This window comes from Athene cunicularia (genome assembly GCF_003259725.1).
Source record: "Athene cunicularia isolate RWA chromosome 17 unlocalized genomic scaffold, athCun1 chr17_part1, whole genome shotgun sequence".
Classification (NCBI taxonomy): Eukaryota; Metazoa; Chordata; class Aves; order Strigiformes; family Strigidae; genus Athene; species Athene cunicularia.
The window spans coordinates 12,180,568-12,203,524 of NW_020799122.1; the positions used below are offsets into that span (position 1 = coordinate 12,180,568).

Below are 22,957 nucleotides of genomic sequence, written 5' to 3' on the forward strand. Positions count from 1 at the left end.
GAGCCTGCTATGTGTCCTCACTGCCCTGAGGATCCTGAAGTCTACCACTTCATGGTCACTGCATCCAAGGCTGCTCTTGAGCTTCACACCCCACCAGCCCCTTCTTGTTGGTGAGAACAAAGTCCAATATAGCACCTGTCCTCTTTGGCTCCTCTATAACTTGGAGAAGGAATTTATCATCAATGCCTTCCAGGAACCTCCTGGATTGCTTGTGCCCTGTTGTGTTGCCCCTCCAGGAGGTATAGGGGTGGTTAAAGCCCCCCATGAGGACCAGAGCTTGTGAACCTGAGACTGCTCCTACCTGTTTGTAGAGGGCTTCATCCACTTGGTCTTCCTGGTCAGGTGGCCTGCAGAAGACCCCCACTGTGATATCATCTGTGTCTGTGTACCATCTTCCAGGTGTGTAGTTTTCCATCTCTGCTTCATTAAAGCAATGCAAAGGCTCTGTGGACACCTCCTTATACTTTAAACAGGTTTATTTTAGATAAAGAGAAAAATTTGGTGAATAAGATATTTAGAAATAAAACCCCCTCCTGCCTTTGCTCCATGGTAAGCACTCTAGACCCCAAACCTCCTGAGAAGGCACCACGTGAGACCTGGAGACTTGCCCAAACCATGGTGCATTAGATCTAAGAAGATGAATCCTGAGTCAGTCATTTTGAAATCAGGTTTAAGCAGCTAGCTCTTGCAGACTTGCCCATGCCAGGTTGCCACACACACATCACACAGTGTCCTCTCTGATGAACTGCCTCTCCCTCACCCTGGCAGGCCAGCTCAGCTTCCTCCCCCTTTAGTGGGCTCCCTGCAAGGGAGACCCAGCAAGGTCTCACTAACGTACCACAGCATCAGGATTTTCCCACACGGACTCGAAACCTTTCTGCTGTCCCCATGGCCAGTTCGGCATCTTGTGCTACGCTCATGACTACCCTCGGCTGACTGAACCACTGTGTTGCCAGCTGAGGACCCTGTAGGTAGGCAAACTGCTCCATAGCCCCAGAGGTCCTGTGCCTACCTGGTTTTCTTTCTTTTTCTGTCCCCAAAGCATTGCAAATGCCTGGTGCTGGATTCCTCTTCTCCCAACGGACATAGCCCCCATGACAAAGATGCTTTGCACCCTCACTACAGGAGAAACAGCATTCATTCTTCCTGAATTCAGGTGCAGCCACTCTCCCCTCCCACAGTGCTTCTGACATGCAGCAAACCTCTGAAGACTCTCCTCCCTCCTTGATGGTGCTGTCCCCATGCCCTCATGTTGTCACCAGCCACACAACCTTTGCCATAAATTGTCACTGTCATCCCGTAAGACTGGGGAGTGGGTGATGTCTGACTTCCAGGACACTGCAGGGCTGCCTTCAACTACATGGCTGATGGGTATATATTAATCTCATGACACTACAGCAATTTTCAGTCTCCCTGCACTCCTTCATCTTTCAGTGCAGACTTTACTTTCCACTTTTCAGGCTCTTTTCTTTCCTTGCAGATTTTCACTCTTTCCAAATATTCTCCTCAGTGCGTATACATTGCTCATTTGCTAGGGGAGAAGCTCTGCTCCACCTTTTCCTTGTGTACAAGAGGGAGCTTTTAGCTGGGTTTTACACCTTTGCTTTCATGAAATCCCATCTCTTTTCTGCATTTGCATGCTCAGCTTCCCAGCTGCAGTAACCAGCTATCCTTACTTGTCCTGATTTGTGCTTGTTCACAGCCACAGGCACCAATCTGCTCCTATTGATCTTCCCATTTACGCAAAATGGCATTGACTTGTGCCTGCTCTAGCTGAAGTTATTTTCTCAGATAGCTCTTCTAAAACCAGCCCATTTTTTCAGGAACAGGTACAAAAACACCCCATCAGCTTACTTCATGCTGTGACCTGGTGATGTATGAGATGTCATATCCAAGGATATCTGGAATAACCATTACAGACAAGATTGCGATTTATAACACCACCATCCTCTTAAAGAGTTACTCTTCCTGGAAGGATTGCTCTCCTGGGAGTTTGTCCTTGCCCCAGTCTGGCTGAGGGATCTCTGACAGGCTCCCAGCACTGTCCAGACAGACCTTCCTTTCCCTCCTTCCCAAGGCAATTTAGATCTGGGAGGATATTTTGATGGTGCCTTTCAACATCCTGTGCTGTTCTACCCTTCATCTTCACCTCCCATTCTCACCCTCTCCTCCTGTGTCCTCCCTTGCCTTTGCTCTGGTCACATCAGCTATTTCTCTGACCTCTAGAAACATCTGATGCCATGTGTGGCTCCAGGTAGTAATCTGAGTTCCTCCATAGCAGCTTTGCATGATCATTTGTGTTGTTTCCTACGGACCATCTGCTCTTCCTGAGTCAGAGGAGATGCCAGCCTTCTGCTACCCACAACACTCTCCCAGCTGCTCTTATCCCTAAAGGTGCTCCCCTTCCCCCTGTGATTATGCCCTTGTTTACCAGCTCGTAGTTTTCCAGCACATCCCAAAACAGCATGGAGAGTACATGCCTCTCCTTCAACCTCCATTATCTTCATGGTTAAAAGCCTGGCATCAGATCCCTGAAGTCTTCTCCCATTCCACTGGCATGCTTCCTTGCACTAAGAGGAGTGTGTCTGTGGAGGTTCCCAGCTGATCAAGCACCAGCCCTCTCTGTGGCACTCATCTTTGGGCTGGCTGCTCGTCGCTCCCTCCTTGCTCACATGCCCGCCCTGACTGTTGGGCACCAGCAGCCCATCCTTGAATCTCTGCATTGTGGAGCACATCCCCAGCATGATGGGATTGTCCTTGTACTCTCTTGGAGGGAGTTTGCAATGTGCTCAAGTCTTCTTAGCCTGGCACCCACCTCCTCTTCTCTCCTGGCAGATGCTCCCACACTTCTCCCTGGAAGAATCTGGTGACAGCTCTGTCAGTACCAACAGCTTCTTGCAGGCTTGCATGAATCTCTGCTCATCTCCTTATTGTTCTTCTTGTGGGTTCAGTAGTTTTAGGTTCACACTCAAGATCTTCTGTATCTCATTTTTGTTTATCTCTGAGCTCCAGAGAGCTCAGAGCTTGTTTCATTCAGAGATTTTCCCTTTTCCTGCAGGCTAGTGTCTCTGCTTTTCTTGTCACCCTCAAGCCTGTTTGAACGACACAGTCACCTTCAGATGCCTTTCCAGCCCTCCTATGAACTCTCAGACTCTCAGAGGTCCCTCCCTTGCATTGTTTTCTGGGTGTGAACATGAGGCTAACATCTACAGTGCAGTATGTGCAATCAGACACCTTCCTCGTTTGTAATGTTTAAAGATTTCTCTTTGTTATTTTGAGATCTGCTCCCACAGTCTGTGATGGAGAGGGGAAGAAGGAGACCTTTCTGTATCTTCACTAATAGTGTAACCACAGTTTGCTCCCATGAAGGGCAGCAACTGTTCAGGCAGGGTCCAATCCATTCACATTTTGTGGGATCTTTAGACCAATCTCCAGTTGCAGCCCAGGAAACCTAGACAGGGGAGAGGAGCTGCTTTCATCTGCTCTCATTTAAGAGTCTCTGGGATCCTTACTGACCACAGCGGTGGGGTCCCAGTTCTCTCTGGTGTCCTTCAGGTGACACAGAGTTGGGTGTTGCCTTGAGTATTGAAACTCCATGGGCTGGGACCCGCCACCTGCCCCCACAGACGTGTGTTCCCCCCCCAAGCCCCTGGAGGAGGTGTGAGGAGTGCCGGGGCAATGGCACAGCTCCAGCCCACCACTCAGCAGAGAGGGGCTGGTGATGCTCCACAGCAGGGGTAGAACACTCACCCTCCTTTTACCTGTCCTTATCTCCTCCTGCTCTCTCTGTAGATGAGCTCCAAATCCCTGCAGTGGGGAAATCTCAGCAGCCCCATCACGTTCCTTCTCTTGGGATTTTCCAGTGCTTACAGAGCACAGGTGACCCTCTGCCTGTGCTTCTCGCTCATTTACCTGGTGACGGTGCTGGGGAACCTGCTTATCATGACCCTCGTCTGGCTAGACACTCACCTGCACTCCCCCATGTATTTCTTCCTGGGCCATCTCTCCTTCTTGGACATCTGCTACTCCTCCGTCACCCTCCCTAAAATCCTTGGAGACTCCTTCTCACCACAGAAGACCATCTCCTTTGTGGGCTGCATCACGCAAATCTACTTCTTCCTTTGTTTTGGGGGTTCTGAGTGCATGCTCCTCGCTGCCATGGCCTACGATCGCTACCTGGCCATCTGCCACCCCCTCCACTACCCAGTGCTCATGAGCAAGAAGATGTGCCACTGCTTAGTGGCCATTTCATGGCTGAGCAGCTCCTTCTCATCTCTGATCCAAGCCTTCCTCACATCCCACTTGCCCTTCTGTGGGTCCAACATGATCAACCACTTGTTCTGTGAGGTGCCCTTCGTGCTGAAGACATCCTGCAGCCCTAATGCTCCCCTCAACAAGACTGCTTTGTATACTTTGGCTGGGACTATTGCGATGGGCTCCTTCCTCCTTACTCTTGTGTCGTATGTTCACATCATCAGGGCTGTCCTCCAGAAGGGAGCAGGGATGCAGAGGGCCTTTGCCACCTGCACTTCCCACCTGATTGTGGTGTCCCTGTTCTTTGGTGCCGGGGCCATTGTGTACCTGGTGCCTCACTCCAGCAGCTCCAAGGAGGTGGACAAGGTCCTCGCCCTGCTGTATGCCATTGTGACCCCCATGCTCAACCCCATCATCTACAGCTTGAGAAACAGTGAGGTCAAAGGGGTCATCAGGAAAGCCCTGCTCAGGGGGTTGTTACAGATATCCACCAAGGGCGCAGGCTTCTCCGCTGAGCGACCCCAATCCTCCCCACAGCAGGGATATGGTTCTCGGTGACCCAACATGCATGAAGGGGTCTAGGGATCCCAGATGGGTGGTGCTGCTTGGTGCTGGTGGGGGTGCAGCTGGCAGCTCCTCGCTCTCCCTCACCAACACATCCAATGCTCAGACCTGTTATTGCCCGGTGGGGACCTGGGGCCTGGGTTCTTGATTCACATCATTGTCTCCCTTTGTGTCTGGAAGCCCCCAGCACAGCTGGCTTCAAGCTGCAGTGCCACCTTCAGAAAGCCCAGCTGACACAGGTATGGCCCCAGGCAGGTGAGCTGTGTCTCATCCCATCCCAGGAGCCGGGTACTGTCCTTACAGTGTGGAGCACTGCAGAGCTCTTCACCCTCCTGGACTGATGGCAGAAGCATGGCATGCAACATGCTCTGGAGACCTGAATGGACTAGGAGGTGATTTTGTAAAATTGCTAATTGCTTGGCCATGGGAGTTCTCCCAGTAAGTAATTCTGGGAACTTTTTTCATAAGAAATAGGAATTGCCCAGGTAGAGAGAAGCTGTACCGGCTGTCCACACACTGCCTTTGATTGTGATGGTGCCCTTGGTAAGCCTTTTTTTTTTTTTTTTTTTTTTAATCATTTATCTACATGGGCTTTGTCATGCTTTCTGGACAGAGCTTTTATTCCTATGCAGTGCCCTTTCTGAGGTGAAACACTGTGCAAAGCACAGCAGTAATGCTCAGCTGTTTGCATCTCCTGTTAAGTGGTGGATAATCATGTCTGGGCTGGACTTGCAGACACTGCAGAGCCGGATGTCTTTCCCTTAATGCAATAAAATATGCATAAGTAGGAAAACCATTGTCAGAGGATTGATCTTTGTAGTTTCAGGACTCAAAGTTAATCCTGGGAACAGAGAGCTGCTTCCACATGCAAAATGGTGGCGATAAGGCAGAAACATGGGTGGGAGAGCAGATTAATCTGGTTCATGACAGTGCCTTCAGGAAGGTTCAGGGGCTCTCAGCAGCACACAGAGCCAGGAGGGTGTTACTGGTTGGCTGTAAATAAAGGGGTGTGAAACGATTCTGTGACCACTGCTTAGTGTGTGCAAGAACATACACCTACGGGCACAGCTACCTTGGCCAAATGCTGGGTTGGGATTTCTTTATAAGTAAGAGTCTGTAAAACTCCTACTAAGCAGAAACTATGGGAACTGGTTTCCTGTGAGTGGAAACACTCCTGCCCCAGATGGACCCAAGGATTTCCCCCCCACTCAGGTGAGGATGCAACAGGCCCTCCCAGAGCACACAGACAAGGCAGGGCCAGTTGAGCTTTTGGGACATGTACAAAATCAGCATCTCCTCTGGAAACGAAACAGGAACTTCACATCCCTCTCACCTGCAGACCCCAGGGCAGGGTGAGGCAGGGCTATCTACCACCTCTCTGCTCTCCCTACTGACAGGGAAACCTGTGATTTCATGACTGCTCCTGCCAAGTGTAACTGTGTTAGTATTTGGCCAGGTATACACCTCTGGAGGGAAAGAGGATGAAGAATCCCTGCGACAGGGAAGGGTCAGGCACTACAAGTCCTGAGTGTGCTCTGTGCTCAGCCTTCATCAACTCACCAACTCACCATGGAGCTTGTCATAAAGTCCAGCAGTGTCACTAGGGGTAAAATAAACATATCCTGTTTATCAGACTCATCTGCCAGGGGACATCCCTGCTTTCTCTAAAGCAGTGGTCTCCAAAGCAGGGGTGCATGCACCCCAGGGAGTATGCAAGACAATCCATTGGGGTGAAGAAAGAAAGTATTTTTGGTACCATTAATAAATAAAGTAAAATAAAATAACATTTTAGAACTAGTGTTTACTTTATCTTGTCCTTTTAAGTCTATTACTCTGTATGTTTCATAATGTACATGTATATAATTTATGAATAAATATACATATATTGGGGGTGCATGCTCAAAAGTTTTTCACTGATAAGGGTGTGCAATCAAAAAAGTTTGGAGAGCACTGCTCTACACCCCCACATTTGAGCAAAAAAGAGTCTGGGGGAGAGAAGCTTTACCCACAGAAAAGGAGGATTTAGGGATGAAGTGAAGATCACTTATGCAGACAGGACATAGCCAGCCCCTGGGACCAGGTGGGATGCACCCCAGGGTGCCAAGGAGCTTGTTTGGGGCTCTCCATCACTCTGGAACCTCCATGGAAACCACTGGTGGGACTGAAGCTGGCAGAGAATTTCTTGGCCCCTTCTCCCTGCTCTCTCACAGAGGATCTGGAGGGATCGCTCTGTCTCAGACCTCTGTAGGAACACATTATTTGGCTGCAGGGAGGCAGAAACCCAGTTAACAATGTTATCTTGGCACTGGCCATCACACCGATGGGGCATGAGGGTGAGTTTGCTCTGCTGCCCCTGAGGATTCATGCACAGGGATGGAAGCTCTGAGCTGCCTGTGCCTTCAACAGCTGTGTTGAAGATGAAGGTAATTTTCTTGCTCCTGGAGTTGATACTTCTGTTGATGCTTCAGGCCCAGACAAAAATCCCTCTGAAAGAATATTTTGATGGAGAGAAGATAATGCTGCTGACGGGGATTTTCCCATGGCGGAGGATGACAAAGATGCCTTGCTTGGACACAGTTTCCACAAGGGAGCAAAGGTCAGACAAAACCCACCTGCCTGTTTTTGCAAGGACCCCAGTTCCTGTTGGAAGTCAAAGTCCCTCTGGCCTCCTGGCATTCAACAGCATGATGTTTGGGTGCTCGAAAGCCTTAATGAGGGAGTCAGCAGGCTGGTGAGGGTCACAGAGTACCTGGGTTTAGCCAAGTTAATCTTGTATCGGGTTTGCTCTTTACGGCACAGTGCTGCTCTGCCTGGCAAGGAGAGATGCTTGTCCACCCATCAGTGGCCTGGGCAGAGGAGGGAGTGGGGGGGTTCCTTCTCTATCCCAGAATATCTTGTTGCTCTCCATATTAATCAGTGCAGAGCCACTCTGAAACTCAGCATTAGCAAGAGATGTGGCCTCAGCCTGTGTTTTGGGAGGCTGGGAACCAGCGGCCATCTGCAACAGGCCAGATCCTTGGAACAGGGGCTGGGCTTGTGGCAAGCTGCAAACACTGCTCCGAGAGGGGGGGAGGGGAATCAGGGCGTCCTGGGATAACTCAGGCTCAGGAGAGCAGGTCCCACCTTGCTGATGGCCCCACTCACCCTCAACAGGCCAGTGCTGGAGGATCGAGCTCAGGTTCCTGCTGTGCAGCCCCCAGCCCCACTGCCCTCAGGGGTCACTCCCATGGCCCCTTCCACCTCCCCACCTGCCTCTTGCTCCCAAACAGAGATGGTTCCTTGTTCCGTGGCTGGGTATGATCCCGGCGAGTGCTGGGATCCTTGCAGAGGTGCATCGGGCTCTCAGATATCCCCTGTCCAGGTAGGCAGCGTGGGGTGGGGGTCTTCTCTCTGCCTTGCCAGGACTCACAGCCTCCCCTGGACACACACCAGTGTCCTGCTCCAGTTACCTCCCATTTGCTCCCACTGCTCTTGCCCAGCTGGGTGGCCACAGGCTCGATGTGCACATGGGGATGTGCTCCCATCCCACCTGCCTCCCCTTGCCCAAGCGCTCCTGCTCGGGGCTGCCCTGGCCGCAGCACCCTGCCGTGGCCTCACGCGTTCTGGGTTTGCCTTTGTGCAGACCCATGGCTGGTTCCCAGCCATTCGCCATGGGTGGCTTCAGGTTGCTCCTGGCCACAGCCACACTGCAGACTTGTGGTCCAGGTCAGATTCACAGCTCCTCACCACTGCAGAGCTGGTCCCCGTGGCCCTCACCCCCACCAGGAACCAGCCCCTGGCCCCAACAAAGAGAGGAGGAACCCCCAGCAGATATGGGGCTCTGGGGATCCCACAGTGGGGCAGGACCACCAACCACCCCATCGGGGGTGCACAGCCCTGGCAAAGCCAGATCAGCTGCAGTGCCTGGGGACCTGCCCCAGCCCCATGAGTGAGGGCTCCCAGCCGGACCTTGACCTGGAAGTGCCAAGTCCTGGCCACACAATGGCACCCTCATGCTGCTGAAGGGCACCCGTGGCTTGAAACACCAGTGCCCTGGGTGCAGCTGGAGGTGCTGGGTCAGTGACACGTGGGGTCAGGACCCGGCAGGGACCTTGCGCACCAGCTGAGGTTGGCTTCTCTGTCACATGACAACAGGGACAACACCGTGTGGAAGGGGAGCTCAGCTCTTTCAGCATATTAAAATCATTGAGTTTATTAAGGGATTTGTATCAGCATAAACAGGTCCAGTTTTTCCCAGTAACCCTGTGGCTTGAACCAGTATTCACCCCAGTAACCCTCCAAACCCAACCTTCCTGCAGAGGAAAAAGCAGCAGGTTAAAGATATGGTAACTGGCCCCAGTGAGGGCACTTGCCCCAGTTCTCCCAGCACCACTGCCTGCTGCACTTGCTGGTCCCAGAGGTGCATGTTAAAACTGAGAAGCAGTTAATGAATACAGAACTCCAGTAAATGAGAGTAAAGAAAATGCAGGGTCTTTCCTTTAGAAGTAAAATACCAGACAGTTGGCAGGAGTGAAAGTCCAAGGAAATTAAGGGAGAAAGAAAATTTTAAGAGATATCTATTCTGCTGGAGGCAGATGATAAAGCTGCAATGAGTGTTGTCCCCATGGCTGGCCCCATGCTGTGCTGTCCCCCATCTCTGCCTACACCTTCCTGTGCAGCCTTGGTGGCAGTGAGAGCCGTGGGCAGGCGGCAGCCCCTGCCAAAGCCCAGCCTGGTGTCCCTGGCATGCCGCACCTCCCGCAAACCTTGGAAAGCCACAGCACAGGCTGACAGCCTGCCAGGGCACTGCTGACACTTTAACGGGGCTCCCGCCACGAGCACTGTCAGCTGGGGCTGAGCCCAGCCATGTGACAGGGCACCGACTGTGGGAATCCCTCCACCGAGAATTAGGGACTGAAAAGGCAGCACATGTCAGACGGTGGGATCCCGGACAGTGGGTCCCGTCAAGCATCACATCGTCTTGATCATGCCAAGGCCTCAGGTCTGTGCCTGGAGCATGGGGCCAGAGCTCAGATGCCTGTATTTTGCAAAGCTGCCTGCCTTGGCATCCCCTGACTCCATGGGTAAACCCCCGTGCAGCCCCAAGCTGCCCTGCAGCACACAGGGATGCTGGGGACAATAATCTGGATCCCTACCAGACACGGCACTCAGGCATAACTGGGGTGTCCGTGGAGCATCCCTGGAGCTGGCATCTGCAGAGGCACATCTCCCTTGAGCACTGGCTGGGATGCTCATGCTCCAAGGAGGACCCAAGTGTGGGAAAACAAACCCCACAGGTGTGAGATGAATCCTGTGTGTGTGAAGAGGGTTTGCAAGGGAACTCACCCTGTCAGGAGCCAGGGACATGGCCCTGACTGGGAAGGGAGGGGGTGTTTCAGCCATGCGTGGCTCTGCCCGAGGCCAGTGGCTGCAGCTGAGGTCTGACAAACTCAACACTCACAGCCAAGTGCCTGGCAGGCAGGGAGGTGACACCTCCTGCCATTAGGAGGCACGGCCCAGCCAGGCACGGCCCCAGCAGCAACACATGTGGGATTTCCCAGCCCATCGTCTCCAGTTTAGGCCATTCCTGTGGGACTAGGGCAATAACTGGGTCCCAACATCCACCAGCTTCCTCTGAGCTCTGCTCCTGGAGTTGGGCAGAAAGAGCATCTCTGCGTGCAGGCTGCATTTCTGGGTTCAAGAATTTATGTCGTCCGTCCCCACCAAACAGGCACGCTGCCAGGAGCAGCTGCCCCGCGCCAGCGCTCCGGAAAACCCTCTGGTTTAAGGGTTTGGGGGCCGGGATCAGCCCGGTTTAGGCGGCCTCGCTGACGGCCTTGATGGGACGCATCGTCCCAGCGCCACATCCCCGCCCACCCCGGCAATTTGGCCGTCAGCGGGGACGTGGAGGTCTTCGGGATCCCCCCCCAGGCCTAGGGGTGTGCGGGGGCAGCGGGCCGGGGTGATGCTGCGGGGGGAGCGTTTGTTGTTGTTTTTTTTTAGTTTTGGGGTCTAGGTTAGTGCATTTCCCCTCCCGGTGGGTCTGACACTGGATGTGCGCCACGTCACCTCACTCTGTGCCGGCTGCCGCGATGGGCACAAACACCACCCCTCTGAAAACCCCAGCTGGCCCCCAGTGTTGCTGCCTGCAGGGAAACCAGGGGGCTGTCCGCCTCTGCCCGCACTGGCAGGGAGGTGCAATGTCCCTGTCTGAGGGACAGCGTGTCTCTGGGCAGGTGCTTTCCGCCTCGCTGGCCGCCGGAGCTGGGTACCTGGGGAGCACCTTGTCACTCCCAGCATTGTTTGCAGATCTGATATTGTTCTCCCCGCTCCGGCTTGGCAGTGGGCAGGCAGCCTGCCATCAGCTGGGGACCGTGTGGCCTTGTCATGCTCCTGCCTGCTCTATGGGAGGGTGAGAAGGTGCAACATTTTTTTTTTTAATCTCCCAGCAGTTCAAAACATCCGGGTCTCTCCATGCTGAGGGGCTGGAGGCAGAGGTGAGGATGCTCCTGCGCTCTCCCTCTTCCTGTTTGTCGAGGCCTGGGTGGCCCAGCCAGGGGTACCGGTGACCAAGCTGCGATGGGAGGAAGGAGATCTGGGCACCTCTGATGCAGCCACCAGCATAATCTCTGCTGCCTCCAAATTTAAGGGGTTGTGGAGGGGATAAGCTGGCCTGCCAGTGCTGTTGGAGAGGGACCCCTGGAGAGGCTGCTCAGGGCAGCTATTCCTGTGGGCTGTCATGGGGAGGGGGGGAGGTAGCAGAGTTTCCCTTTCCCCTCCCCTTCCCAGCCCTGGGCTGGGTCCTCGCTCCGCCGGCAGTTGCCTGCTCCAGTGACCGGGTTATTGCACGCTCTCGACACAAGTGGGATTGGGATTTTCAGCTCAATGTCTTTCACTCAAGCAAAGGCTGGGCATGGTTTCTTTGTGCTGTTTCCAGTCATGTCGTCGTCATGCCGCTTGGAAATGCTGACGGCAGCATCCCGCTGTTGGGAGGTTGGGTCTGTGCGGCATGTGGCAGTGGGGAGCTCTGGGCTGGTTTCTCCTGGGGATGGCTGTGGTGCCTGGAGGAGCATCCCAGGGATGCTGTGCAGGGAAAGGAGTCACTGTCCTGCCCCTGCAGCCTTCCTTCCCAAGCGCAGTGGGTCAGAGGAAATGCTGGCTGTTTATTCCCATTTTATAATTTCCCTTCCTGGGCAGGTGTGGCAGATCTCGGCTTTCTCTGGGGACGGCTGCAAGGTGGAGGTGGCAGGACTAGGGGCAACTCCAGCTCCCAGGCGTGCCAGTGAAGCTGGCTCCTGGTGAGGAAAAGGTCCTGGACCACCATATCCATGTCCTCCTGCCTCTGCAGCTTCAGCAAAGCTTCTTCAAGTGGAGTCTGGCATCTCCTCCTCCCTGCCTTCATCTGCCAGTGCTGCAACCCCATCTTGCATCCTCATCTTGCCAAAAGCCTGATCTGAGCTGGAGAAAGGGCAGTAGCTGGCTTTGAAGGTGGTACAGCGATGGTTTACTTTTGCTTGATGCTCCTTATTTGTGTTTTTTCCCCCAAGTGTCTCTACCCAGCACACCTGGCTTTGGGCATAAACATTTCCTCACCCATTTTCTGGCTGCATTTCTTGGAGCATTAGTGAGAGTCAGACTTCTACCCCTTCTTGAGTAATCTGGCTGCCAAATTTAATCTATTATTATTACTATAAACAAAAGAAGACTTTCCAAATGAGATGACAGTTGAGAACCTCTTTTTTTTTTAATAAGCCTGAAAACCCCAGCCCTGCTGCTGCAGCCAGCACTTTGCATCAGAAACACCCTGAGAAGCTGTTCAGCAAAAAATGAGTGGTCCTTTCTAGTCCAAGTGACCCATTTGGCCACATGTGAACTGTCGGCTCCTCGCTGCCTTTCCTCCTCATGCCGCTCCTCAGGGCTGGAGGTGGGGACAGAAGTGCTGGTGCTGATAGTGGCTGCCCCAGCTCTGTGGTGGTGCCAGGACTTCTCCAGGTCCAGAGCTGGACACAGCAAGGCAGGAGCTTTGTGGTGTTCGCATGGCTCAGCCTGCAGTGGGATTGTCCATCTTTTGGCTTTTCGTGTGCTTCCTTTGCAATCACTGTGTGGGGGAGGGAGCTGTAGCAGGGTCAGGGCCCAGCGGGTTGTCCCCGGGGTCCATCATCCTGAACACTGGAGCTGGAACAGCTCCAGGCACCTCTTGGGAGCTTCACAGCGATGCTTGGTGCTGTGCCTGCATCACTGAGACTGTCCTGCCGAGCTTCCCAGGGCTCTGCCTGGTGGGTGAGCAGGGGGGTGGACTCTGAGCCCTCCAGAATCATGCGAGTTGGTCTGTAGAAAGCAGATACGTCCAGCCCCAGCTTTTTCTTGAGACATAGAGATGGTCTGAGTGCCCCTGGTAGCGGTGACAATGGTGGGCTATGGTCCCGCTCAGTGGCCTGCAGCCACCCCATTACTTTGGGCGCCTCCATGGCTGCACGTCGGGGTGTCCTCTGCGACACCAGGACAAACCAAGTGTTTCCTGCGTGGCAACCAGGGTGCTGCTTCCCTGGGAGCTCCACGTTGATCCCGAGCTTAATTTTTTGGGGGATTTTATTCTTGGAGATAATGTTCCCCGCCATGTTCTCTGGGATTACATTTGCTCAGTTGGCTCCTAGCGTGGGAAATGAGCCCTCATGGGTAGGTAAGATGTGGGGAGAGCTGAGGACGTGGTCCCTGAGCATCCCTTGGGGCTCTGCTGGTTAGTACCTGCACTAGGGACCTGGGCAGGGCTCCGTCCACAGGCCTGGGGAGGGGTAATGAATGGAAAGAGGCCCCCCATCTCCATGATACCAATTCCTGACATGGTCAGCATCAAGGAAGTTTATAGGAGACCCACAGTGAAAGTCCCTCCTCTCCTTTTGCTGCAGCTCGCTGGGGACTTACAAACCCATGTGTGCCCCGGCTGTGCCCTGTGTGGGAGAGCTGGGGCTCGGGGTGGGGAGACTGTGATCTTGGAGCCTGGGAGGTGCTGTGGTTACACTGTGCAGGGTCAGGCCTTTTGGATCCTCAATTCCCCTGGCAGCTCCGGGCACAGGCTTGGGGTCTGCAGGCTGTCTTGAGGGTCTAGAGCGGAACCCTGGCCTAACCCTGGGGCTGCACTGCCCAAGGGGGGGCTCCTTGGGGCTGCCATGGCCCTGCAGAGCCACCCCACTGCCCAGGGACCCCTCAGTCCCCAGGGGTGCCAGGGACCTTCCTGCAGCACAAAAGGGAAGACAAGTCCAGGACATTTGCCTGAAATGGCTCTTCTGGGCCAAGGGGGTATTAAAGGGAGGTAATCGGTTTAGCTCTGCCACAAGCTTACAGGGGGTTGCCAGGGACAGGAAGGGTTATGCGGATGCTGGGGACAGGAGGAGTGACAGTGTGACAGCACTGGGGACAGGAAGGCTGATGGTACCAGAGACTAGAGAGGTGATGGGGATGCTGGGGGTGGGAGGGGTGACAAGGGCAGTAGGAGTGCTGGAGATAGGAAGGGTGACAGTGTGATGGAGATGATGGGGACAGGGTGGGTCACAAGGTGGCTGGTGTGCTGGGGACAGGAGAGATATGGAGGCACTGGGGACAGGAGGGGTGATGGGGGGTGATGGGGACCAGAGGAATGATGGAGATGCTGTGGATAGGAGAGGTGGCCTCTCCCTAGGCTCAAGGCACTGTGTCCCTGGGCACTGGGTACAGGAGCTGCCCTCAGTCCCATCCCTGCATTAAACCCACAGTACCCCAGTGCTTTGTCCCCATGGGGGACTCTGGGTCTGGTCCCTGATGGGTGCAGTGGCTCCCCCAGGCTGGCTGCTCCCCAGAACTCCAGAGCATGGCCCCAGTGCTGCTGCCAGTGCTGGGCCATCTCCCCTCCACGTCTGGGCTTTACCAACGGCCACTGCCACAGGGGCCAGAGCACCTGGTGGCGTCCGCAGGCCTATAACTAACTGCTTCATGAGCCTAACAGGAATTGCAACGGGAAGAAAGTGGCCATTAAGTGCCTGGAGTACGCTTTGAATTGGAGGAAGGAAATGGAGCCAGAGCAGGTCCCAGTCCCTGCCTCTTCCTGTCCTGGAGCGCTGGAGCACCGCAGGCTGGCAGCTGCCCAGCCTAACCAGTGTACCTCGTAGCGTGTTGCTGGGGTCTCTCCTGCATGGGTGGAGAGGGCAAAGCCTTTGTGGAGGGAGGTTTGCTCTTTGGTGGGGGGTACCCGTTGCTTCAGGTGGATGATATGAGAGGTGACATGTCAACTGGTGTGCTGGCAGTGACCCTGGCTCATCACAGCACCGGGGTAGGGCTTTCTATAGAAAGGAGATGGCGACAGAGCTGGAGGGCAAAAAGTTGGGAAGGCGCTGCTCTCACTGTATACCGATAGTGCCCATGGGTGCTGCATGGGCTTGGCTGGGGGTCTGCAGAGGAGTGTTCCTGGGGAGCCAGTGGCTCTTGAGTCTGGGAGAAGCAGCTCTGCCCCGGGGAGCTCATTGTCTCGCATTTGTCGGGGATTATTTCCCAGCTGACTGCTAAGCCAGTAGAGAGGGCGGCCCTGGTAAACTGCTGGTAATGTGACCCATCCTGCAGCCATAATTCTTGGCTTCCTGGCTGGAAAGGAGAGGGTTTCCCTGAGCCTTTCACTTCCTGGAGGGGATCCTCCAGGATCCGAATCCAAAAGAAGTCTCCAGGTCCAGCTATTTCAGCACTGTCTGCAGCACTTTTTCCAGGAGCCCTGGGATGCTGCATTCATGAGCATCCCTGGGATCTGCCTGTGCATCCCACAGGACCCCCATTTTCTTTGATCACAAGGGGCCCTTCCATTTGCTGGGCACTCTGCCCCAGTGGGAAACAACGTCCCACAGGTCTTTATCACAGGTGGTGGCTGAGTCAGCGTGGGCGCAGCCATGGGTGCAGCCTGAGCAGGACGGAGTGAGGTGGTTTTCCACCTACCTCTCACCTTGCGTGTCTGCAGGGATGTGGGAAGACTGCCCCAGGGGTTCCTGCTCATGGGCCGTTGGAAAGCCATAAAGGTCAGCCCCTATAGCCACCAGCATCTGCTGATAAGTGGCTGTGTCCCCAAACCTCCATTTCAGGGTGGGAGCTCCGAGACTGGTGCCAAGGACTAGGTGGATGGTGGGGGCAGGACAGACTCCCCAGCCTGAACGAAGCCACCTGTGCTGCTGCCACTGCCTCCGAACTGCCCGAGGGTGTTTAATCAGCAAAATCATGCTGGTGCATCTTTACCAAAGGCTGCAAAATGTCTCTGGTGGTGTGGGATGCAGTGAAGTGTGGGAGGGCTTTGGCTTTGCCAAAGAGCATCTGGCCCCGGTGGGCACAGTGGTGCTTCACCAGGAAGCTGCCACTCCAGGGTTTTATTTCCAGCCCAGCAGTGGGAGCATGCGGCAGCTCACAGATGGCTGAGCTGTGCTGGTGCAGCTCCCTGGGTGCTCGGCTGGGAGGCGGTGGGCTGCCCTCTCCCACCTCCCCGCCGGCAGCACTGAGTCTGCAGGGAGAGCTCGTGGGTGGCTGCTGCTCTGCTCTGCGGGTGCTGCCCTGCTGAGCCATCAGTGACCAGCCAGCGCCAGGAGGAGACAGATGGACTTGAGCCCTTCCCACGAGGCTGTTCAGGGCTTCAGGTGGGCCCGTGCTCAGAGCAGAGCTGTAAAGCCCCCTGCACTGCCGGGCACGGCCGGCCCCGGTGCAGGCATGGAGCGGTGGTGCCAGGGCTGCCCGTCCCCTGTGACACTGGCACAGCATTAGCACACTGCCCACGCAGGTCCCGCTGGTGGCAGCACCCAGCACCGTGACCACCAGCTGTTTCACTTGTCACACTGTGCTGAACTTCAGAGCCCAGACAGTAAAGAGAGTAATTTTAAAAAAAACCACCCTCTGCCCCAGCTCCACCTGGTTCTGAGCAGGTACGAAACCCGTTGGTATTTGCTTGAGCAAAACCTGATAAACAAGACTGAAAGTGGGTGGTTCAAGCTGCAAAGAACAGCATGGTGCTTTTTGGCATGGGGTGGCATCAGGGACAGTATGGGGTCCCCAGTACAGGTGGGTGCACACCTGGTGATGCAGAGCCAGCAGCAGGTTTGGGTGGGCAACACTGGGGAAACTGCATATGGCACCTGGTTTTCTTTCTTTTTTTTTTTTTTTTTTTTAATTATTTCTTCTATTTCTGAATACCCAAAGCAAAGTTCTTGTGGCTGCAGACAGCCCTGGCACTGCAGAATCACACCAGATGGCAAAGGATGCAGTGTGTCACCCTCCCGAGGCAGAGGCTGGAGCTGCCCGTGAGCAGGGGACAGTGAAGGGGACAGTGAGCCATGGCCAGAACTGGCAGCACCCAGGAGTGGCTGGGCTGGGGGACCAGCGGGTCTTGCTCAGCTCAGTACCCCTCCAGTCACCCCACCACCTGCAGGGCTATGGGATGGGGCGAGGGGTGACACTGCCTTGGTGGCTGGCTTCCACGAGAGTTGCGTGGGACTCTGCATGGTGCCAGTGGTCCTCTGTGGCTCCTCTTCCCTTGCCGTGCCAGGGGGATTGCCAGGGCGGGGAATAGGGATTTTTCTGGCTAGTTAAGGAGTTTGAGTAGCAATGACACAAAATCTTCCATCAGCCTGACAGGGGGAGGCTGCCTGGTGCTCCCTTTTCCCTCAGCCCTGGCTCACAGGAGCAACTTGAGATTTTGGGGTGCTTGGAGATAGGGTCTGCTGTAGTGCGGTTCTGGGCTCTGGGGTAACGCCAGCAGTTGGGGGGGGTGAAGTGTTTGTGGTTGCCGAGCATTTGGCATCCCCCCACCTCTTGGGAAGCCTGGCTCAGCTGCTCCTGACCCTCCATTTCCCCCTTGGCCTTGAACCTGGAGAGGGGGACAGGGCTCTGGGACCCCATCGTGGTTGCCTCAAGGCTGCAGCAGGCAGCTGCCTTCACGATGGCTGTCCTCTGCCATGCAGCCCTGCTGCCTCCACGAGCCCCTGCTCGCCCAGCACCGGCTGCACACCATGCTGCCTCCGCTGCCCGTACACCAGGGCTCCAGCGTGGGCAGCCCTCCCCGCAGCATCTGCCGGGGGGGTGGCTTGTAAGCAGCCAGCAGTGGCATTTTGCCTGGGTGACTGCCCGTGGTGGCATTTCCCGTTGTTCCTGGGTGGGGACGCTCTCGGTGGGAGCAGGGCGCAGCTGAGGTGTTTGCTGTGCAGGCAGGGCAGGCAGGGAGGATACTGCCAAGGGGTCCCTGCAGGGATATCCCTGTCCCCCAGCCTGTGGTGCAGGGCTGCTGGCACTGTCCCTTGGCCGTGACGTAAGCCACACTGGGACCATCTCTGCCCATGAGCTTTATCAGCTGGGCCAGAGCTTGGCACCTGTCCAGCTGAACCAGAAAAGCTGGAAGCTGGGACACAAGCCCGGGTGGCCTGGGGAACGGGAAGCCCAGTGGCATGTGGCCTTTGGTTGGACAAACCTGCCGAGACAAAAACCAAACAAGCACTTTTCAGCCACAAAGTGCTCTCTGGTAGGATGACAAGGGCCGGTGCTGGCAGAGGAAGGGTTGGTGGGGGCCGCAACAGTGCCACATCCACTGTCCCCAGGATCGTGGTGACGTGGCCAGCGTCCCCCTGCTCCCAGCTTGCTGTGATCGGTGAAGCGCCCTGCTCTGCCACCTCTGCACGCAGGAGAGGTCTCGTCTGCTGCATTTTCGGGGGCAGGAGCACAGCGGTGACGTGAGCGGCTGCAGGCAGCGGCAGGGCTCCCACGGGGCTGCCAGAGCAGTGGCAGAGCTGTGCTGGCCAGGGCTGTGGTGCCAGCGGCTGTGCCCAGGGAGGGGGATTGCTCCCAGGGGTACAGCTGTTCCTGAAGCTCCGCTGCCCTCCGCCTAGTCTCAGGGGCAGGGAGCAGCAGGGCAGGGGGGTGCAGCCACCTCAGGGAGCCTGGCAGGGCTCAGGGCTGCAGGCATGGGGACCCTCCTGCAGTTGGTGTTGGGCATTTGTGGTCGGTGTGTGCAGTGGGAGCAGCGCCAGGGCTGGGGCACTGGCCCGGGCAACCCCAAGCATCCACCCATGTTTTGCTGTGGTGTTGTGGCTGCCCAGCTCACCCCGGGGGCCGAGTCCCCAGCCATGGGCGGCGTGAAGCTGCGGCATTTGGGTGTCTTAGCCCCCCCTGCTCCTGCCTGCTGCTCGGCAGGAGCACTGCCCCTGCCCCAGGGAGGCTGCGGAGCAGAGGGAAGGAAGATCTGGGGGTCTGGGGGGTGGTTTGGGGCAACACGCCTGCCTGCCCATGGCCCAGAGCCAGCTTCAGCCCTTCACAGCCAGGAGTAAAATTGCAGAGCCAGGAGAGCCCCAGATGGTGCCAGCTGACAGAAGTGCTGGGAGAGCAGACAGGCTGCAGGCAGGTCCCACAGCAGGTCCCACATCACCTGCCTGGAGGAGGAGTGACCTTGGAGTGGAGCTGGCAGACACTGCACCGCTGCGGGGCCTGGGCTCCCAGCCCTGCCTGCGATCTGCTGTGCCCTCAGCTGTAGCCATTCCTCAGCTGCGGGGCGCAGCATGGTGTGGAGACCTGCACCCCTGTTCTCAGGGACCCCGATCTCCCCCCGTGCCTGGCTGGGTGACTGTCCCCCGCCTGGGGCTGTGTCTTGCTGCTGTGCGGGGCCGGCCCGTAGCCCGCGGCAGGCAGCCCCGGGCAGGCCAGCCTGAGCTCTGTGCCCACTCGCCTGCCACAGACGATGCCCAGTGGGCTCTGCCAGCTCATGCTGTTGGCATCGGGGCCCTGTCAACTGAGAGGCTGGGCATTGGCGTTGCCAGTGCATGTAGCGTAAGCACTTGGACCAGTGCTCAGCACTAATTAATTATCCTCTTATGTTAACTTTTATCTCTCTATCTGCAGCAGTGACACAGTGGGGGCAACTCCTGCCTTCCCAGCCACCCAGACATCCTTCCTGGTGTCACTGGGCTTTTTTTACATGTGTGTTTTGGCACAAGTATCAAATAAAGCTCTTCACCCAGGGCTGTGACTGCCAGTAGCTCCATGCCCTGCCCAGCCATGGCAAGAGACTGTCGGGCCCTGTGGCATTCAGAGGGCTGCAGTGGACACCCCCAGTTGCAGGTGCTCTGCTCACCCCAGGACCTGCCCCACGTACCTGACACAGCTCCCCCCAGGGGCTGGGGGTGTTGTGCTGATCTTTCACACCCAAAAAACCTGTCGAGGAAGCTCTGTGTGTGTGTGTGTGCTCCTATTTCAATACTCGCATGCCAGTGTTTCCTCCTGTGCTTGGGGCTGTTGCTGCTCAATGCCCCTCTGGCTCATGCTCACCCACTGTTTGTCTTTCCATGCTGGCTGCACGGGTCCTGTTCACCCACTGGCCTCCACTCCTGCCTGTGTTTCTCTCTGCAGGGAGCCACCCTGCTTTCTCCAGCTTGTCCCAGCCCAAAGCCTGGTTTAATGGTTTACCTCAGGTTGTGCTGGGCTTGCTGCCCACCTGCGTGGGAGGTTTGCACCGTGGCAGCCACAGTGACAGTGGTTGGATGGAGCATCCCCCTCCTCCAGATGTTCCCAGCACATCTGGGCAGTGGCATCCCAGCTGTGCCATGGCTGACACCGGCTTTGGACTCCATGTTGTTGCCTGCTCCTCTCACTCTGCCTTACATCTGGTTTGTACTGTCCTGCAGGCAGATCTGTGCTGTCCCACTGTGTCCCTGTCCCCTGGGACCAGCCTGGGTGTGTCCTCGCTGTCCCATTCATGGCCAGGGCATCCCTCCTGCCCCAGCAGCCAGCAGGGCTGGCCACACTGAGCTGCACTGATGCTAGGCACAGGGCACGGTTGGAGTAGAGGATCCCAAAGTCTCCCAGACCCAACAGCAGCCCTACAGAAGCAGAAGCAAGACTGGGGAGCTGCCGCCTGCAAGCTGGTGCTCATGCAGGTGGGTGGCATGGCTGTGACATGGCCAGTGCCGGGGTGGAAACAGGACCCATGTGCTGTGCCAGCCTTGGCACCCACATGGGGTGGGCGTGCAGGAGGGACCCATGGCCAGAGCGCTCTGCTGGGGAAGCCAAGGGGTGGTAGGTAGGGTCAGGTACACCCTGCAACAGGAGCTGGACCTCGCCACCAGACTGCTGGGGCAAGTGTGGGTAGGGCGGGAAAGAGCCAGCAAGGGAGGGGTGGGTGGTTGGCAGCAGCTGGAGATGTCCCCATGGCTCCTGAGTGCTAGCACCGGGGGTGCTCAGTCCCTGGCACCCAACCTGACATGGAGGTGCTCACTCTCACCAGCCCAGCCAAGGAGCAGCTGGTGGGCTCAGAGAGTGGCAAAACCCCCATGAAACCCCTCACCCTGCAGGGTGCCCACACAGTGGTATCTGCTTGCTAACCAGAGACTGATTACACATGGGGAGTTTAACTAGATTGGTGCCCGCCTGTCTTGCTCCTAATCCCAGCCTGTGACAGCTGGGCAAGCACAGCTTGTTCCTCAAACAGAGATAACAACCTTTTATGTATTCCAGGCTGGGGTTTATTTAACTGGTTGCTGGGCACTGGCATGGGGCTGCCCTCTCCTCACCTCTTCCATTGCCCCAAGGTGGCTCCAAGGGTCCTGATGGGGTTTCATGGTGCTGGGTGGCCACAAGTGTCAGGTGACCCATGCCAGGGTGGTTTCCTGCCACCTCCCATCCAGCTTTCACCAGTGCCTGTTTTGAGGGGATTTGTTTCCACAGACCCTTGGCACAGGAGGGGGTTTCCAGTGTCCCTCCCCAGCACACCGCGGGGATGTGGCATGTCCCCACCCCTGGGTCTGCACAGTACCAAAACCTCCTGCCCTTGAGTGTCCACATGTTTTGGCTGTTTTGTGATCTTTAAACAAAACGGCCTTGAGACCGAGCCCAGGGCAAGCAAAGCAGGCAGCCAAGTCCGATTTCTATGCTTAAACGCCTGATTCTTTTCCCATGAAGTATTAATTCTCCCCAACCACCTGGCCAAGTCCTGCGCCATCCCCAGGGAGCAAACTCAGCTCCCACAGGCACAGTGGCCTCTGCCCCCCACCCCAAGCAAATCCTCCCCCAATCTGCTGCACCCAGCATGGATTTCAGCCAACCCTAATTGCAGCTGCTGAAAAAACCCTGCTCGCAGGAGAAACCACTGCAGCAAAGGCAGCTCAGCCCTCCTCCAATTCCATCAGCCAGAGGGTGATATCGCAGTGCCCCGTGGAGTGCAGTGTGGAGGGGTCTGGTTGCAGCCTGGGTGCCATTGGTAGTGGCTGCATCCTCCAATGAGCACTTTAATGGTGAATTAGGGCTGTGCAAGTAGGGATTTGTTGTGGGTGGCACCCTGCTCAGCATCCCACAGCTGTTGCTTTGGGGTAGCATCCCGCTTGCACCTGGTGCAGGAAAGCTGCTGCCATGTCCCTGGACCTTCATGTCCTGGTGGCTCCATCCTGTACAGGGACTCCCCACCGTGCCATGCCTGGGCACAGCAGCAACTTGCCCCCCTCACCCCCAGTGTGCTGCTGGGCTGGGGATGCTCAGGAAAGCCCCCAGAGCTGGGGTGCCCCTTCCCCTCGGGTGCTCGGTGCTGTGCTGTGCCAGGGCTGCCGTCCCCCAGGGCATGGGGACGGGCAGACGGCAGTGTCAGCGTGGGCAGGGATGGCTCAGGCAGCGTGGGACTGTGCTGGGAGCCAGCTCCTGCCATGACTCATCACCGGGGGCGGCCAGGCCTGGCCCTACTCCCAGTGAGGGCCCTGGTGGTGCTCTCCTGCCTGCTGCTGCCTGTGGGAAAGCTGTAGGCATGGCCACGTGCAGCAAGGTGAAGGGCAGGGCTTGGGAAGCTCTGTGCTGCCCCCCCATCCAGCTGTGACACCCATCCAGCTGTGGCCAGCCCAGGACACAGGCTCCACACTGCCACCAGCCTGGCAGGGAGGGATGGCGGTGCTTATGCGTGGCCAACGTGTCACCGTCCGTGGCAGTGGCTCCTGCTGCTGTCACTGAAAGCCAGGACCCATGCTGCCAGCGAGTCCTTGCACTGGCCCTCTGTGTCATGGCCCCACCTGGGTGCAGTTCCTCTCTCCATCTCTGCACATGGTTTGCCACCATCATCCAGTCTCAGGACTCAGCTTTGTGTAGGACCCAGGGACTTTGTGTCCCCCCAGAAGGTCCCACTGGCTTGAGCCAGGCTGGGGTA

The 22,957-nt window shown here is 56.4% G+C and overlaps 1 protein-coding gene across 1 annotated transcript; it reads left to right on the plus strand.

The window, feature by feature from the left end:
- The first annotated feature begins 3,792 nt into the window (after positions 1-3,792).
- On the plus strand, positions 3,793-4,812 carry LOC113486631 (olfactory receptor 2A5-like). The gene has a single exon (XM_026860701.1). The coding sequence runs from the start codon at positions 3,793-3,795 to the stop codon at positions 4,810-4,812; it is 1,020 nt and encodes a 339-aa protein (XP_026716502.1).
- Positions 4,813-22,957: the final 18,145 nt, after the last annotated feature.